The 14,510-nt window shown below is 44.4% G+C and overlaps 1 protein-coding gene across 1 annotated transcript; it reads left to right on the top strand.

Annotated features, from left to right (window-relative positions):
- The first annotated feature begins 68 nt into the window (after positions 1 to 68).
- On the top strand, positions 69 to 13,293 carry NPEPL1 (aminopeptidase like 1). The gene is made up of 12 exons (XM_069034063.1): positions 69 to 244; positions 1,099 to 1,284; positions 2,445 to 2,615; positions 5,155 to 5,244; positions 5,911 to 5,992; positions 6,190 to 6,332; positions 6,890 to 6,967; positions 9,495 to 9,595; positions 10,207 to 10,330; positions 10,685 to 10,861; positions 11,517 to 11,627; positions 12,384 to 13,293. The coding sequence occupies exons 1-12, from the start codon at positions 95 to 97 to the stop codon at positions 12,540 to 12,542; spliced, it is 1,572 nt and encodes a 523-aa protein (XP_068890164.1). The 5' UTR covers positions 69 to 94; the 3' UTR covers positions 12,543 to 13,293.
- The last annotated feature ends 1,217 nt before the right edge of the window (positions 13,294 to 14,510 follow it).

The raw sequence follows: 14,510 nt of genomic DNA, 5'->3' as shown, positions 1-14,510 counted from the left end.
CGTGCCCGGCGCTCCCGCGACACCGGCGCGTCCCCGCCCCGCGGAGCCGGGGCCGGGCCCGGGGCGGGGCGGCGCGGCCGGGCCGGGCAGGAAGATGGCGAACGTGCAGCTGGAGTTCCAGGCCAGCGCGGGCGAGGCGGACCCGCAGAGCCGCCCGGTGCTCGTGCTGGGGCAGCTGCACAACCTGCACCGCCTGCCCTGGGCGCAGCTGCGGGGGAAGCTGCAGCCGCGGGTCACCGAGGAGGTGAGGCCGCGCCGCGGGTCCGCGCCCCCTCAGAGCCCGGCGGCGCCCGCGGGGCCCCCGCGCCGCGTGTCCGCCCGGCCCAGCGGCCTCGTGGTGCGGCGGCCGCCCCGGCCCTGAGCCGGGCCCTGACCGCCGCTGTGCCCCGGGGACCCCCCGCGCCGGGCCGGCCCGAGCCTGTTGCTGCGGCGGGGCCGCCCCGCAGCCGCTCCCGCGCCCCCTGTGCCCACCCCGGCGGGGGAAAGACGCTTTGCACTCGCTGAGGGGACGGGGGGGACGGCTGCAGTGAGCGCTGAGAGCCCCCTCCCCGCCCGCAGCCACTGCGGTGGGAGCTGCGGACCTGTTTGTTTAGTGGTGGTGATGGCTTGTGGTAGAATGATAAACGTTTTGCATTGCGGCTTTTAGGTCGCTAGATGTTTGGCAGGGGATTTTATACAGGACTCCCCAGTCTCTTAAGACAATATTTACCCTTCTTGGTTTTATTTGTTTTTAATTAAATTGCTATGTGAAATAATAATTCGAAGCTAGTAAATCAATCGTCCTATTTATCACTAGGAGAACTGTCTCAAGTTAAGAAAGCTCTGAACCAGCCTGTGCACTAAACAGTGTGGTTTTAAATTGTAATTCATACGGCTTAAAGGAAATGCTTGTCATGGAAAGTACGTTTATATTTTCTGGTTAATGAACAGGTTTGTCAAATTTCCTGGTTCTTTTCACTCCAGAGGTTGTTGTGCACAATTTCTTTGTTTCCAACACCTAAACCCTTGTCATTAAAAAGTGCCTAAATACAGCAGGAGTGAGGTGGGAAGGAAAGTCTGGCACAGGTCTTTGTCTTTAAATCCTTCGTTTCTCCCCAGATCTGGCAGTCTGCTCTGGGCACTCTGAATCCCAACCCCACGGACAGCTGTCCCCTGTACCTGAACTATGCCACTGTGGCCGCGCTGCCATCCAGGGTCAGCCGGCACAACAGCCCATCCGCAGCTCAGTTCATCACCCGCCTGGTCAGGAACTGCCTGCCAGGAGGGGTCAACAGATGCATTGTTGTAAGTGGCTCTTGAATTGCTTCTGGTGAAATGTCTAGTGAGTGTTTTCTCGACTTTTCCGGGTTGTAGGTGTCTCCAAGGAGACTGGAGGTGGACAAGTTTGACTGATATAATTGCACTGACATGAGTGGTTTTGCACTGACACGTAGGCAAGACCTGGCTGTAATAGCTTGTGCATGCTCAAGCAGCTGGAGGGAATTAAGGTTGGATATGTATGGAACGTCTTCAACCAGGAATGCCCATGAAAAAGGAGCTATTAGTGGCTTTTTCCAAACTGGGATTTGGGATGTTAGTACATGCTTCAGGAGATTGATGTAGCCTTCATGAAGGGTGTTATGTCTGTATCACAGAACCCATGAGAGGTGCCTTGTTTTTGTTGTTCAGTGAGTTTCAAAAGTCTTGATGCAAACTAATGCTCCAGTGTGAGTCCTTTGCAGGACAAGTTCTTGGACTGCTTTGGTCATCTTCTGTATGAGCCTGATGAATTTATTTGTTTCTATGGCTTCTCCAGATCATATCAGATTTGTGGGTTGTTAGAGTAGGCTCATACAGTCAGTGTCAGTGACAAAATTAAATTAATACTCTTCAGTTGGAAAACTTATTTGCAAGAGTAATAACTACTTAATTTTTACCCTTTGAAAATGTTTAACTAAAACAGCTTTCCATTGGTAATTTCTGTAATGAACTTCGGAAAAGTAATCTACCTGTTAACAAACTTTTGGGTTAGTATTAGCCATATTCTCATACAACTTCTGCCACCACTTTCTCATACAATTTCTGTCTTTGTTTCATTTGTTTTGAACACATATTGGTGATTCCTGTGCTTTTTTTGGTCCTGATCTGTAGTCTAACCTGTGTTAATTGCACTGGTGTAATTAAAGCAGTCCAGCTCCCTTATAAGGATGAACTAATTCCAGCAGTGTAATTCTTTTCCATGCAGGAAATGAACTGGACCATTTCACTGTGGTACTTTTACGCTGTCTCTCCATCCGTGCAAAACATGATTAATGAGCTTGTCTTGACTCAGGGCTCGGTTATTTCCCACCCACCTCCTTTTTTCCCCTCTTCCCCAGTAATACCCCAGGTAACAGATCCTGTTAAGTGTATCCTTCCACACCCTGATGGTGTGTGATGAGTTTTGCTGCTGGCTGGTGTTTCAGATGGTGTGTGAGCGCTCCGAAGTCTTTGCCTCCGCCTGTGCCCTGGCCAGGGCCTTCCCCCTGTTCACACATCGGTCCAGCGCCTCCAGACGCACAGAGAAGAAAACTGTGACAGTGGAGTTCTTCCTGGTTGGCCAAAACAACGGACCAATGGAAGTGGCAACACTTAAAGTAAGATTTTGGGGGTTTTCTGTCGTCTTTTTGTTCAGTTTGTTGCATGTGCAAATGCGTCTGTCTGAAGCTGCCTCTGGAATAGGTGTTGTATAATTATCTTAGCTCAAAGTTCCTTGAAGTTGATCAGTTCACAGCATCTCTTGAGTAGAAATACTGAACGTATTACTGCAGCAGATGCTGAAGATGTTATTCAGAATTTAGATTTCAGGGGTGGAAAACACCAAACAAACAGCACAAAGAAAATGTCTCCTCTCTCATGTGTATCACAGATGCAAATAGTGTATTCTCAGCCTTTAATACTACATTGCTTTTAGTGTGTGGGCTTCTCACTTTTTCTACCCAGGCAAAAGCTGTGACTGTGCAGGTGAATATCACAGTGAAGTCACTAAAAGTTGCTTAACAGGGATCACATATGGCCTCTGCTGTTTCTGTCTGATGCACTTCTTTGGCTCAGTTTTTCTGGCAGAACTGTGGCCAGAAACGAGACCCTAAGAAACAAAACAGCTTGGAGATGAGCTGTACGTGACAGTGAAATATGTCTTAAGTCATCTTTCAGTGGCAGAAAATCAAAGACTGTTTCCCTTGTTTGACTGTTACAGAGAGGAAACTCCACATCAGGTAACTGTTGGCATGCCAGGTCATTCCTCTTCAAGATCCATAAATTTAAAAGGTATTCCAAGGTTTGCAGTTAATCCGTTAGGGAACTCCCTGTTCAGTGTTCCAAGTTCTGTGCTTCAGTACAGATGGATACTCCCTTAGCTGATCAGTCAGTGAGGTTACAGAAATCCCTTACAAGTTTTGGCAATGGATTTGACAAAGGACATGGTGTTGCTGCAATTGAAATTCACAGAATTGCAGCATTAGGGTATGGGGTTTTTTCAGTATGTTTTGGTCCTTACTCTGTGAACTGATCTGGCCCCAGAAAGTGGTGCCAGCCCAGTTTTCAGCAAAGTGGCAAAGACAGACGTGCTGAGAGTACAACTCTTGATCACTCCATTTTTCCATGCCCCAAATCAGAAAAAGCATAGCTGGTGTCAAAAATAGTTCCTTCAGATAGGTAGATTCCAAACCACTTGGGTTATTTTTAACTTAAAAACAAAGCTGCAATTATTTCTACCTCCTGTTTTTCCCCTTGATGTCAATGCCAAAAATATTATTGGCTTCCTCCTAGCTGAGTTTGCACCCCTTAAATTCAACCAGCACCAGACAGCTAATGCAGAGCATGGAAGAGACATGTGGTAGGACATTTTTGTCTAAACCTCTCCCTTGGCATGTTGTATTTCACACCTACTGCATTGTCCAGGGTATTTTACGGTGAGGACTAGCAGGGATTGTCAGAGTTTTACAAGGCACTTATTAAGGGCTGCCATTATCCAGATTCTCTGGAGCACTCTGGAAACACAAATACAGGCACAGCTTATTTCTGGAAGTCACGCTGCTCCCCTGGGGCTTGGCCTTGGGGTTAAGAGTACCTCTTTTTACCTGCATGGCCCTGACAGGGAATCACTCCAGACAGGGCTTGGCTGCCGAGGTCCTTATCCCTTTAGGGACAGTAAAGCAATCAGAAGTAATTGCAGAGAGTCGGGCACCATTCCAAAGCAAGCCAGGGTTTAGGAGTGTGCTGGGATACAAATGTATGGAGTCCTTAGGCTGGTCTGGCCAAGCCAAACTTTAGATACCTCAGCATGAGTGAGTGTCCAACACCTCAGATTCCTTTGAAACCCATCTTGACTCACCCATGTGCTGTGTGTGGTCCTCAGTATAGTGTGGGTACTGGAAAGCTTGCACAAAGTTTCCTTCCTCCAGGTCTTACAGCTTCAAGTTGTTAATTCATGGGAGCTAAAAGTTGAAGCTTGTTGTCTGGTGTCTTCATGGTCTTTTTTTTTTTGCCAGGAGGATCCTTCTGTAAGGAAACAGCCTTGGCTGCTTGACCATTTTGCTTCTGTCCACTCTTGCTTAGATAAGTTTTTGCTCAGTCCAGGTGAGGGTCAGTCCATTTTACCACAGAAATCAGGAAACAGTGTATGTTTTATATAAACATGAAATATTGCAGTTTCCCCATGGGCCTGCCATACAGAATGTCTCACAGCAGCAGTCTTTATTGCCCTGCACCACTGTGCCTGTCCTGTACAAACTGTGCAGTTTCCCATGTTGCAGATTACACAATCTCTGCAGTCCATAAGCTCATTGTGACTTCCTGAATTAGCTGCCTCTTATCTTTCTTTCCTCCACCTCGCATTGCCTTCTTGGTCTCCTTTTGTTAATGGGGAAGGATACTAGTTTTTCAATATCAGTTTGCTGGGTAAAGGAGTACAGTTGCTTAGAAATTAGAGCACGTGGGAAAATAAGTTGGCCCCATAGAAAAAGTAATGGTTAGCTTGGCTGACACTGTTTAACTGTGCAGTGCCCGAGGTGGTGGCAGTTAAGCATTAACATGCTCCAAAGGAACCACACATCTGGTGTTGGCTGCAGAGGGATAAATGCAAACTTTGCTAAAGCCCAGGCCCTTCTCAGGTGTCCTCCCTTGTGTTTGCAGTGTCTGGCCAGTGCCACCGAAGGGGTCCGGCTGGCTGCACGCATCGTGGACACCCCGTGCAATGAGATGAACACTGATAACTTCCTGGAGGTTGGTGATGCCCTGATGAGGAAGAGTTGCTAGCTGGAAGTCTGGACTGCAGTTATCAAACCCGAGTGCTGCTGTCTCTCAGTGAAAGCTGTGTGTCAGCAGTGGGCAGCACATCAAACCAGGGGTGCTCAGGCTCTTCCGTTGGCCTTTCACATTTCCTAGAACTGTGCAAAGCTGGAAGGAGGCAGAGTTCACAGCTTGGAGTAGTGCACTGGGAAGCTGAAAACATGAGTTCTTCATTTGGTCATGGCACTGGATTTTTGTCTTAAACCTGATGGTGACCAGAGTTACTGAAATTATGGGACAGTTGACATATTTCCAAATGAGCTTTATTGTAGAGATCTGGAAAGCTGTTAAGAATGAAATTATTCCTGTCCTATTACATCATGATCCAACAGAGTGAACAGTTGTCCTTTACCCCAGAAGATTTCTTTTACTGGCAGGGCCTAAAGGTCAAATTTATATTTCATGCCATAGTAAGTCAAGGATGTGTCGATGGAATTAGGCCATTGGAAAAGCAGCACCACTCCCAAAATTGTGAATGTTTGTATGTGTATACATGAAAAAATCACAAAAACCCCTTAATTGGGTACCCATTTGTGTGGAAAGGCACAATGTGTCCTGATGACTGACTGACAATGTCCCTTTCTTTTTTGAATTATTAAGGAAATCAAAAAAGTTGGCAAGGATCTTCGGATTACTCCTACCATTATCCGAGATGAGGAGCTGAAAGAGAGAGGCTTTGGAGGTATATCTTGTTGAGTATTCCATTTTTTTCCTAGCAGATGACTGGAATGTTTTGCCATCTCCGTTGTAATGTTTTATTTGCACATTTTTGAAACTGTTTTATTGCCCATAGTGTTCCAAGATGTTTTACAGAAAATACCCACAGGGGTTCCCCACAGTCTTTCTTGCCCACAGGTGGTTTAATTCTCTGTTTTCCAGGGATCTATGGAGTTGGAAAGGCAGCTCTACATCCTCCAGCCCTGGCAGTTCTCAGTCACACTCCAGATGGTGCCACACAGACCATTGCCTGGGTGGGCAAAGGTATTGTGTATGACACTGGAGGACTCAGCATCAAGGGAAAGGTACAGAAACACTTCTGCTGCTGCTGCCTTTGCTTACGCTGTTGTTTTCTGCTGAAAGTAGTTCAGATAATGTCTGTAGGAAACAAAAGTACTTTTTTATTGAGTTAAGTGCTTCATCTGTTGTCATCCATGTGGACACAAACTATCAGGGGAGAAGACCAAATGGAATTGAAGGACCACTACAGAACAATTAGCAAATAACATGATATTTTGCCCTTTAAATATTGCCTGCTGAAAGGCAGAAAGTAGGAACAAAGATGTTTAATTTCTGGTTTCAAAGATAGAATGAAAACCTGTTGGCGTTAGACTCAGTGTGAAACTTAAACAACATTTTTCTTTTTACTTTTCTATCAGTTTAGCAGCCCCAGTTTAGTACTTTTCAGTTCCAAGACCAGATCCACCAATAAGCAGAGGCACACGTTCCTTGTTTGTGTTGTTGACAGCTGAGCACTGTCAAAACCAGAGTCTCAGAAGCACCAGAAACCCTGGTTCTAGCAGGCAATACTGTGAAATTCTCTTTCAAAGACAAAAAAAATTCTGTGGTTCTGTTTAAACAGACTACTATGCCTGGAATGAAACGAGACTGTGGTGGAGCAGCTGCTATTTTGGGTGCCTTCAAAGCCACTGTAAAGCAAGTAAGTAAAATGTGTTAATTGATATCGTGTATCCCAGCACTGCCAAGGAGCTTGGATAAATTCCCAGAGACAGAGGCCTGTCTAATCCTGAAGTTCTGACCTGCCACTGCTCTTTAGTGAGCTTGAGCCACTCTGCTCTTTCTGCTATTTCAGGAAAATATTTCTCATCTTTACTGAGATCTTGAGAATTGTGAGAAATTCCTTGAGTGCCTTTTTTTTTTTTTTAAGGATCTTCCTTGAATTTCAGAGTTTGTTCTGTGGACTGAATGGCTTCTAGTCTCTTGAATCAGATCTGTACTTGAGCTATCCAGTGCTGATTTTGTTTAAGCTGTGGCATTTGGGGCAGCTGTTGTCACCTTAGCAAAGAAGGGGATGAGTGACTCTGGGATGTGAAGTCTTTCTGGATTCCAATTCCTGTGCCAGGCCTAATATTAACCTAGTGGGGAAGTAGCAGCTCTAGTGTCATCAGGAGCTGCTTGTTGGTTTGCCTCTGTGGTCAGAAAGTAGTGGGGAAGCTGAGAAGAAGCCAGGTATTGAAATATGAAGAATTAAAAGTACTCCTCTTGCACTTTTAATAATGCAAACGGGGGGAAAGTGTCTGCTGCCAATAAAACTCTGCCCTCTCCACAAATCCAGTGACTGAGTCTAGCTGACAGAGCAGCTGTTGCCTCCAAGGAGTATCCAAAGTTCAAAAAATATTTACTGCTGCAGATTAATGCATAGATCTGATGGATGTTTTGTCCAGGGGCTGATAAGTGCCAAATTCCCATTTCTCAGTAGTCTAGCTCTGTGCCTTGGCCCTAACAGCATGTTTGATGTGGAAAGATTGTAAACTTCACAGTTACCTTCTGGGAATTAAAATGGAAAACAGATTTGTGAGCTGCATCTCAGGCAGAACAACTACCTTGCATAACTAAATCCTTTAGAAAGTTAGATCAGAGGTCTGCAAGGGGCAAGAGCTGGAACTTACACGGTGCTTTGGGAGACTTTGGGATAGCTGTGGATGGGGGACATCCTTTCAGTGGTTCAGTCCTTGCTTCCAGCGTAGTTCTGTGTGTGATTATCTGCACTGAGAGAAGTTCCATTCACAGCCACAGTAGATGTGAGCACAAGTGATCTGTCAGTTCATACACAATTACTGCAATAGGGAATAAACTGGCAGTGATGTGTTTGGACAAACTGAGCCTGGAGAAATCTTTATATGCCTTTATATGTAAAAACAAAAGAATGAACTCACTGCTTAATTTTACAGTCTCATGTGAGAAGACCTGCAAATAACATCCCTGCAGAAAATGTGTTCGGAGAGACAGTGGGAAGAATTTGTTGTTACTGTTTCAAGACTTTTTTTTTTAATGCTTTTAAGAATAAAAGAAAAGTTGAAGAGGTTTCACTGAGCTATGCTCTGTCACAGAGACTGAAGTGGGAAATGTGTGTTGGATAGAAGGCTCAGTGGGAAGAGGGGCAGAGGTTATTTTCCCTCTTCATAAAATATCTGCCTGCCTGCTGTTCAACAGTTACACAACATGATTTTAAAGGCTTTGGATGGCAAAATTAAACAAGTGATTTTTCCTAGAAAGATGCATTTCCTCCATTGTGAGCTTTCCAACACAAGGGAGAAGAGAAAAACATTTACTTAAATTTTTGATTTCTTTCTTGTTAACATGATCCTGCATGTTAGCATAGTAAATCCTGCTTTTGAGGAGCTACAGGCAGAATGAGTTGGGAAAAGGCAACTGATACTAGAAATAGATTTTCACTTTTTGACAGTAGGTTAACAACACGTCTCTCTTGGAGGAAAAAAATCCAGTGCAGTGAGATACTGTGAATAGTTGGGTTATGGAAGGAAGGTTGTCTCCACTGCAATGCTCTCTGCCCACCAGCTGGGATAGAAACTGAAATGACTTTCTGGCTTCTAAATGCTGCCCATTATTTTGAAAGGGTTTGATTGATGCCTTTGCCCTTTAGACTTCAGAGCATGAGCTGATTCAGCAAGCCCAGATTTCTTTAGCCATGGACTTTTATCAAGAGATTAAGAGCAAAACTGGCCCAGGTTTTCCCCTAGAATTTGGTGTTGTTAATGTTAACAGTCCCAGTTAAGGAGGAACAATGTTTTCATTTGTTAAATGCTGCTGTCTCCCTGTCTGTTCCTAGAATCCCTCCACACAATACAACTGCTGTATAAATAACAGAATCATCATCCATTTTAAAATACCATCCATAACCACATAAGCACTTGACTTTAAACCAAAATAAAACATTATGAGATAAACCAGAAGAGAGGAGGCTAAGGAGAAAAAAAAATAAAACAAAAAAACCCCAATGGGTTAAAAATGCTGTGTGCCTCCCAGCAGGGATGATAATTTTAAAAAACCCAGCTAACACCTACCCACCTGTCCAAAAACCCTACCAGATTTCCTATGAAAATCATAGCATTGCTGTCAAGAAGTCTTAATCCCTCACTGATTTGAGTCCCAATAAATGAGCTTGATGTGACTCGAAAGCAATTTCTCCCCTCTGGTTGTTACAGGGGTTTAAGGACAATCTTCACGCTGTTTTTTGTCTGGCCGAGAACGCAGTGGGACCACGTGCAACGAGACCTGATGACATTCATGTTCTTTACTCTGGAAAGTAAGATTGTATCTGTTCTTTTCCCATAAACAGAGCAAACATCATTTTCTATTCATCTGAGAGCTATGCTGATTGTGAAGCTGTCTGTAAATATTGATAATAGTATTTCATACAGCCATAATAGTGAGTTTTAAGTGTGGTTAGAGTTTCCTGCAGGGTATGTAAATACACATCAAAATACATGTATATCATAAGCTGAACTTCCCTTAAAGCACTCAGATTTAGGTGGTTTTTGTAGTACAGGCAGTTTTCTGTGTCCATCTGTTGCTGCATTGTGTGGCAAAGCAGCAAAGACAGGCCACCAGGGGATCAGAATCTCTTTTAAGGACAGATGTTACCTCTTTGGCAGTAATTTTTAGAATTCCAGCAAGGCATCACACAGGCTCAACAAGCAGACCCTGCCATGAGGGCAGTACTGTCATTTCGCTTTTCCTTGTGGCCTCTGTCTTGATGGTTGGAGCTGGGGAATAGCAGCCCTACAGACTTGGCAGAGTCAAAAAAGAAAAGCACAGGAGGTTTGAGGCTGCTCTCTAAAGTGTTCTAGTCCAGACAGGTGATCCTGACTTCCAGCCCTAAGCACTCCAGTCTGAAATGCCCTGTCTCCCTCCCAGAACTGTGGAAATCAATAACACTGATGCAGAAGGTCGCCTGATCCTGGCTGATGGAGTCGCTTATGCCTGCAAAGACCTTGGAGCTGATATCATTCTGGATATGGCCACTCTTACTGGAGCTCAGGTACCACAGTCTTACATTCATAACTCAGTTTCTTTTCTGTTTTTTATGCAACTTTTTGCTTTTGCATACTTAAATTAAAAGTGGTGTTCTTCTGATGACATCAGCAGCTGATGTAAGTGGGCTGGTACTCCATGTTTGCAATTCAATTTATAATTCCCAGAACTGATTTGTTAATAGTGATCAGGATTTTCTTGTTCATGAAATGGCTTCCATTGTAAGTCATACACAGAATGGTACGAGGGTACAAATTTAACAGCATTATTTTCTAGCATCTGTTCCTGATTTTTAGAAGGTTCTATTGACAAGCAGTGGTGGAAGGTGACTTCTTCCTGATTTTGTCCTTTTTCTCACCAGGGAATTGCTACAGGAAAATACCATGCTGCTGTCCTTACCAATAATGAGGAGTGGGAAAAGGCTTGTGTTAAAGCTGGCAGGAACTGTGGAGACTTGGTCCATCCTCTGGTGTACTGCCCTGAGCTCCACTTCAGTGAATTTACCTCTGCTGTAGCTGATATGAAGAACTCTGTAGCAGTAAGATCTATTTTTTCTTTTAATTTTCTCTGTTACATAAAAATGTGTGGTTTTAGACAGTGAGCTGTCCTGCTCATAGCTGGCTGAAAGCTCTTCATAGGGGCTGTAACCTTTTAGAAATGGCCCATATTGTTCTGGTCTTCAGGGTCTTTCATCTGGGGCTTTGCAGGCTGTATTTAGTATCAGTTTTAAACAGGGTGATGTGCTGCAAAGGTATCTTTGGGTTGCTTGCCTTTTAAATATGGCCCTACATGAATGCTGAATTCCTGGATGGAGACCTTTTAGGAAATCAAGATGGGCATTCCTCAGATCATACATCACCAGCAGAGACTATGGCTGGGAGTGCAGAAACCAGAAAATTGAGGACGGAGGCCCTGGAATTGGTGCAGCTGCTTTTGCTGCACTGGAGAATTCCAGTGTGCAATGAGAGTCCAAAAACACTACAGAAAGGAGTGTGGGCAGAAGAGGAGTCGAGCAGGGCCACACTACTGCTAGGGACTAAGTCAAGGATTTACAGTAAAGTTGGTTTGTAAGACTGTTTTAGGGCCATTCTTTAAGCTGTGAATGAGATTTACATAACTGTCTTTCCTGGTGGCAGAATGAACCACTGACATCTTTTCTTGCAAGACCAACTCTATTTTTATTGCTCCTACAGGACCGGGACAATACCCCCAGCTCCTGTGCTGGGCTCTTCATTGCCTCTCACATCGGCTTCGACTGGCCTGGGGTGTGGGTGCACATAGACATCGCTGCTCCCGTGCACGCCGTGAGTGTTCCTGACCCTCCTTGGGCACACAGGCTGGGGAAACACAGCTGCTGATGCCTGCAGGGGCTCTGGATTGTGTCCATCCAGCTCAGGGTGACAGAAATAGGTGGAGAAGGGTCCTTTAGAAAAGCACTGACTCGTCTCTGTTGCGACTTTCTTGATTTGGTAGTTTCATCTGTTCGTATTTTTCATTTTGGTTTTAAAATATTCTAGCAGTCACTTTAATCAGTGACATCTTTATCACTGTGAGCATTGACAACTTGCCTGCTCTCTGTTCATGGCAATAATCCCAGCCTTCCGTTCTCAGCCATGTTGTTTTAGGATGATTGACCAGAGTTGATCACCCTTCCAAAAATATGTTCCCTCTTGGAGATTTTCTTTCCTCCCTTTGGTGGAACTTGTGTATATTCTTTTTTGTCCTAAAAACCAAGACAATTCACTCCACCTGCCTCTTTTTTTTTTAAACACAGTTTATTCAGCTCTTATTCCAAATCCATGCTTAGGCTGGGTGGGAGATCCCCTGCCTTGAACAATGCTGGCCTCTATCCACCCACAAGTCAGTGGGAGCTCTGTTCTCATGTGTTGGTTTAATCCAGCTGGGACAGATTCCAGTGGCAGTGAGGATACAACAGCACAGAGCAGGCCTGCCAGGGATTGGCTGTGGCTGTTGACCACCACAGAGTGAGTAGCCACATGAAAACTAATTCAAATCCTACAATCTGAAGTGTGAACTGTGTGGTTTTGGTTTTGTTCTAGGGTGAACGAGCTACTGGCTATGGCGTGGCTTTGTTGCTGTCCCTGTTTGGAGGGGCCTCTGAAGACCCTTTGCTGAACCTCGTGTCTCCTCTTGGGTGCAATGGAGACTCTCCCCCTGAGGAGATGGAGAGGGACTCCAAGAGACGGCGCCTGGTTTGACACAGCCCCAGCCCTGCCAGGTGTGGGGTTACCTCACTTTGCACTGATCTGTTCTCAAGCAATGAAAATGTCACACGTCAGAAATTGCCATTTTTTTTTTTACTATCATGATAAGATTTATTACTTGTTTCTGATAAAAACAGCCTGATGTATTGTTTAGTTAGTTTTTTTTTTTAAATTATTGGTGCACGCAGTTGCTGAACAATATCAGTGGTGCAGAGTCCAGGCTCAACTAACTATATCAGGAAGAGGCCACGTCCTCCTCTGAGCTCCTCACAAAACCTAACTAAGTGCATTAATGCATGAGAAGCTCTCTCTAGTCTGAAGAAGCAACTGCAGTTATTGCTTACAAAGCCTTCTGAATTACTTATTATATGTGAGGTTTTATCAGACATTTCTGCAGGCCCCACTACATCTCAGTACACAGGACAAGGAAAAAAAGCTCTTTAGACAGACTTGGCTCATTCAGAGGCAACTTGGCTTAGCAGCAAAGGAGATGTAATGAGAAAAGGCCTATAGTTTTAATAAGGTGCTGTTTCCGCATGTTTTAATGTTCTTCTGACCAGTAAAATCAGCAAGAAGGGTTCAGAACATATCTCTATGTAATTGTTTCACATACAAATTACAGAATGTATTCATGTTAAATGAGGAAAACAATAGAGGGACTGTGATTGAGTAAAATGGGTTTACAAAGCAGAGTGGCTTCTTGCCACTTTATAAATTTATTATTATTAAAGAAGCTTACATATCCCATGTGGTGTTTGTGGTGTTATTTACATTTCAGAGAACTCTGAGTGCTCCAAAACTTTGTGTACAGCATCATTACTCTGTTCACATTCCTTTTCCCAGCACTCAGAGCTGAGAGAGGAACAGCTTGCACTGAGTGGTTTGTGGCAGTTCTGCAGAACTTTCTGATTCACTTCATTTGTTTGATTCAGCAGCAGTCAGGGATGCTCAGTGTGGGTTTCTGTACACGCCACAAGGAGCTTCCAGGCATTGCTTTGGCTGGGACACCCACGGGAAGTGACTGGTCCCAGCTGATGTCATGGCAGTGGCAGGGCTGGGAACAGAGAGACCAAGTCCCTGTCCTGGGGCTCCAGCATCAGCCTTTGGAAACATTTCCTGGCCCCAGCAGTGTCAGCACCCCCCAGCACCCCCATGGCTGCTTTGCAGATCAAGTCAAGCTGAGCTGTGAGGGATTGTTCCTTTCCGTGTTGAGGGGATCTCTGGAGAGCTGGTGCTGGTTTTAGCTGGAGTTCCAACAAGAAGGGACACCAAGAGTCTTTTTGATTAAAGACTGCATGGAAAGCTTAATGCAGAAGGGAGAAAAAATACTTCATTCTGGTTGGGTGGCCCTATTTGACAGACAAAAAGTAACAAAAAAAAAAACAACTGCAGAACTTCATTACTTCCTGTATTTGTTTCTCCCTTGCTGTTCTGGCTCCCCAGTCCACTTGAGTTTTAATAAATCTGTATCTAAATGAGTTCTGCCTTTGGTCATTCTTAACACTTGGTATAAAGCATTATCTGGTACCAAAAACTGCCATGGGAAATGTGTTGATGAAGTTATTTTTATTACAGACTCAGCATTGAAGCAAATAGCAACATGTTCTAATTTCAGTGCTCTGAGATCATCTTCAATCTCCATCTTGTAGAAGCATTCTTTAATAAATTCTAATTTTGAAATGTAGTGTTTTGCCAGATTTTTACATAAAAAGTAGCCTGTGGCTTTGTGGCACGAGGCTCAGTTCTGATGTTATTCACTGAATGGTAACAGAGAAGTTGGATTTTGATGGCTGATTATCATATTCAACTTTGCTGTGTCTCAAGGCATATCATTCTGCTGGATTTAATTTGGAAGGCACTTAATAGAAGCTGTTTTTAAAACTAAGTACCTTATATTAAAGAAATCTATTAAGAAGCACCTGAAAAGCAAATGGGATGTTTGGGAAATCAAAAACTGAAAAC

Source organism: Aphelocoma coerulescens, chromosome 20 (assembly GCF_041296385.1).
Source record: "Aphelocoma coerulescens isolate FSJ_1873_10779 chromosome 20, UR_Acoe_1.0, whole genome shotgun sequence".
NCBI lineage: Eukaryota > Metazoa > Chordata > Aves > Passeriformes > Corvidae > Aphelocoma > Aphelocoma coerulescens.
This window is presented reverse-complemented; position numbering and strand designations above follow the sequence as displayed.